A 3,673-nucleotide genomic window follows, 5' to 3' on the forward strand; every position below is an offset into this window, starting at 1 on the left:
GCAACTCCGGGATATAACGACTCCCGTCCGGCAGGTGGCGCCACGCGTTATCCACTTGCGAAATTCTCCTCCAGCCGGAAGGAAACTGTGTTATTGTCGTAAGCAGTGCGTTCGTCGAAGTGTCCAACTTGCGCACTTCTACGCGGTAGAAGTGGAGCGAAGAAAGCAAACAGCCGAGCCACTTCACCCACATCGTTTCACGCACTCGATTAATAACTGGATTTTGAGTTCGAGTTTTCGTTTTGAGCGTCAGTTAGCCTCTTAGCCTCCAAAGCTAATGAGAGCTAGTTAGCAAAGGGAAGCTAACGATATCCAATCAAGGAGATATCTATTTTTTTTTCTTTTTCTAAACCGTGTTTTAGTTTTTTGTTGTTGTGACCAGCCGGGGACACAATGGGGTCCTCGAAGAAACACAAGGAAAAGAGCCGCGACAAGGACACGGAGGACCGGCGCCGTGAACACAAGAAACATCGCCACAAGGAGCGAGACGCCTCGGAGCGGGACGCCACCCGGGCCAAGGACAAGCGGAAGCGCTCCAGGTCCAGAGATAGGAGCGGACGAGAGGGTCGCAGCAAAGGGGACAAGGGCAGCGGTGAGCCCCGGGTGAAGAAGGAGAAGGAGGACGCTGCATACGAGGAGAGCCATGCAGAAGTGCAGCCTCAGTCTGCGAGCGGAGACGCGTCCCTCAGCATCGAGGACACGAACAAACTCAGGGCCAAGCTGGGTTTGAAGCCTCTGGAGATGAACGAGAACAAGAAGGAGCTCGGTACCAAGGAGGACCCGATGGTGGCCGCGACCATCAACCCAGTCCTCATCAAGAAGCAGAAGGACATGAGAGAGAAGCTCGCCGCTTTGAAGGAAAAACGCATCCTGAACAAGAAATTGGGGAAAGTGAAGACCCTGGCTGAGGAAGACTGGGTGGATGACACGTCTGCTTGGGTGGAGAGAAGCAGAAACATGGCAAAGGAAAAAGAATTGGCGGATAAAAGAGCCAAACTTCTGGAGGAGATGGACCAGGAGTTCGGTGTGAGCAGCCTGGTAGAGGAGGATTTCGCTCAAAGCAAGAATGACTCCTACACGTGTCGAGATTTGAAGGGACTCAAGGTGCAGCACAAGGTGGAGTCCTTCACCGAGGGTCAGACCATCGTCCTGACCTTACAGGACAAAGGTGTGCTTGAGGAGGAAGAAGATACTCTCGTGAACGTTGGGCTGGTGGACAAGGAAAGGGCAGATAGGAACGTGGAATTGAAAAAGAAAAAGCCAGAATACAAGCCTTATGAAGAAGATGAGAGCGTGGATGACATGATTACGTTAAAGTCTCACTCTGTTCTTTCAAAGTATGACGAGGAAATTGATGGCGAAAAGAAAAAGAGCTTCCGGTTAAATACTGGGGGCTTTGCTGACGGGGAACGAGAGCGGGAGATCCAGGCCATGAGAGAGACTCTGCGAAACCAGGCCCAGACCTTGGAAATGCCTGCCCTCGCCATCGCCTCAGAGTATTACACACCTCAGGAAATGGTGGGCTTCAAAAAGATAAAATCCAGAGTGAGGAAGATCAGGAAGAAGGAAAAGCAGACAGCTGCAGATGAACTTCGCATCGACGACACCCGCAGTACTGACTTTGGCTCCAGATCACGGGGTCGGGGCCGCAGAAAGGTGGATATTGATGGCGAGGAAATAAAGGAGGAGGAGGGGGAGGAGAAGGAGAAAGAGGAGAGCAAACCGCCACACATTATCCCCCTGTTGTCCGATGACATCAGAATGGCAGAAATGGAGATGAGCGATGATGATGATTTCACACCCCCCGAGCCAGCTGTAATTGAGGAGGACGAGGCCGAGCTGGAGCTGCAGAAACAACTGGAGAAGCAGAGGAAGCTGAGGCAAAAGCAGCTCCTCAAAGACTCTGGGGAGAAGGTGGCAGAGCAGATCAAAGAGCTTGATAAAGGCGAGAGTGACAATGATCCTGAAAGGAAGAACAACATTGTTTTCAACGCAACCTCAGAGTTCTGCAGAACTCTGGGAGATATTCCAACTTATGGACTGTCCGGTAACAGAGAGGACCAAGAAGAAATTATGGACTTCGAACAGGAGGAAGAGAAGGATGATGCTGGAGGCTCGGACTCAGAAATTGATGAAAATATTGGATGGAGCACAGTTAACTTGGATGAGGAGATAAAACAACCCGACTTCGCCACAGCCTCTGCCACCATTTTAGATGAAGAGCCCATTGTCAACTCCGGCCTTGCTGCTGCCTTGCATTTGTGCAAGAACAAAGGTCTGCTGGACACTCAAATGCAGAAGGTGGCCCGCGTCAAAGCAACAAAGGGCGCCCTGCCCAATGACAACTACTGCATCGAGGACAAAATGGGCTTTGATGACAAGTACAGTCGCCGAGAAGAATACAGAGGCTTCACACAAGATTTCAAGGAGAAGGATAAGTACAGGCCTGATGTCAAGATTGAGTATGTGGACGAGTCTGGGCGGAGACTCACTCCAAAAGAAGCTTTCCGGCAACTTTCTCACCGATTCCACGGGAAAGGGTCTGGAAAGATGAAGACGGAGAGGAGGATGAAGAAACTTGAGGAGGAGGCCCTGCTGAAGAAGATGAGCAGCAGTGACACTCCTCTGGGGACCGTGGCTCTGCTTCAAGAGAAACAGAAATCTCAGAAAACACCATATATTGTGCTAAGTGGGAGTGGGAAAAGTATGAACGCAAACACCATCACTAAATAAGTAAATGGGGATGAGTGAATCATTTTAAGTGCAAAAACACATTTTCACACACAGGATATTTTAAGTAAAGTAACTGCATGTTCTAGTTCATGCAAGCTTTGTTGTTGTGCAAAATTGTTGAATAAAATGAATACAAATGAGAGAAATGTCTTTTCCTTTTGTGTTTGAAATGTTGTCAACTTTATAGAAATTGTGTAATTTCTTTAAAAAAAAAAACTATAATACAACTAATTTTAACTTTTTCACTTTTGTAGTTTCATCACAACTTAAATTATACATTTAATAAATAATAAATGTGAGGCAATCACAGGAAGTAATCATGTTTTCTGAATCAGGTTCAATATTGTAATCCACAGGCTTTTAACTGACAAAACAACCCAATAATAAAAACCTTCATGCTACAAATGTTTACAGTTTCACTTCATAAAAGTAGGGTGGGTGTTTTTTTTTTTATCCAACAGAGCAGCCTTGTTATAACTCAAGATGGCTCATGATTACACATGCAAATAGAAAATAACACGAGCTAATTAAGAAAACAACTTAACTTTCTGAAGTTGTTTTCTTAATTAGCTCGTTATTTTCTTTTGTAGTGACTTTGTTGAACTTCAGTGAGTCTTTGATGCCTTTGATGCCACACTGTTTAAACTACTTTCAAAGTCTCCCTCTTATTTTACGTGGTATTATTATGAAAATAAGCATTAAATTTATCTGAAATTTGGTTAATTAAATCATCTGCACGCACCCAGTATGCAATGCACTTGATTTTTCTTTAATGCAATCAAAGATATTCTCACAGATTATTAGAATAACCAATGAAGCCGATATTATGAGAATGACTTATATTAAGTGATACGATAACAATGATAATAATAATTATATTCATTATTGTTATTATTAGCTGCGAGCTGCGTAACATTTTATTTGATTCCGTTTCAGCGGA

The 3,673-nt window shown here is 45.3% G+C and overlaps 1 protein-coding gene across 1 annotated transcript; it reads left to right on the forward strand.

Moving 5' to 3' along the window:
- The first annotated feature begins 47 nt into the window (after positions 1–47).
- sart1 (spliceosome associated factor 1, recruiter of U4/U6.U5 tri-snRNP) lies at positions 48–2,878 on the forward strand. Its single transcript, XM_034599631.1, has one exon. The coding sequence runs from the start codon at positions 394–396 to the stop codon at positions 2,731–2,733; it is 2,340 nt and encodes a 779-aa protein (XP_034455522.1). The 5' UTR covers positions 48–393; the 3' UTR covers positions 2,734–2,878.
- The last annotated feature ends 795 nt before the right edge of the window (positions 2,879–3,673 follow it).

This window comes from Hippoglossus hippoglossus, chromosome 1 (genome assembly GCF_009819705.1).
Source record: "Hippoglossus hippoglossus isolate fHipHip1 chromosome 1, fHipHip1.pri, whole genome shotgun sequence".
Lineage (NCBI taxonomy): Eukaryota > Metazoa > Chordata > Actinopteri > Pleuronectiformes > Pleuronectidae > Hippoglossus > Hippoglossus hippoglossus.

What these genes read in the sequence shown, in the direction of transcription:
- sart1 (XM_034599631.1), top strand. Translation starts at nt 394, where the DNA reads ATGGGGTCCTCGAAGAAACACAAGGAAAAGAGCCGCGACAAGGACACG.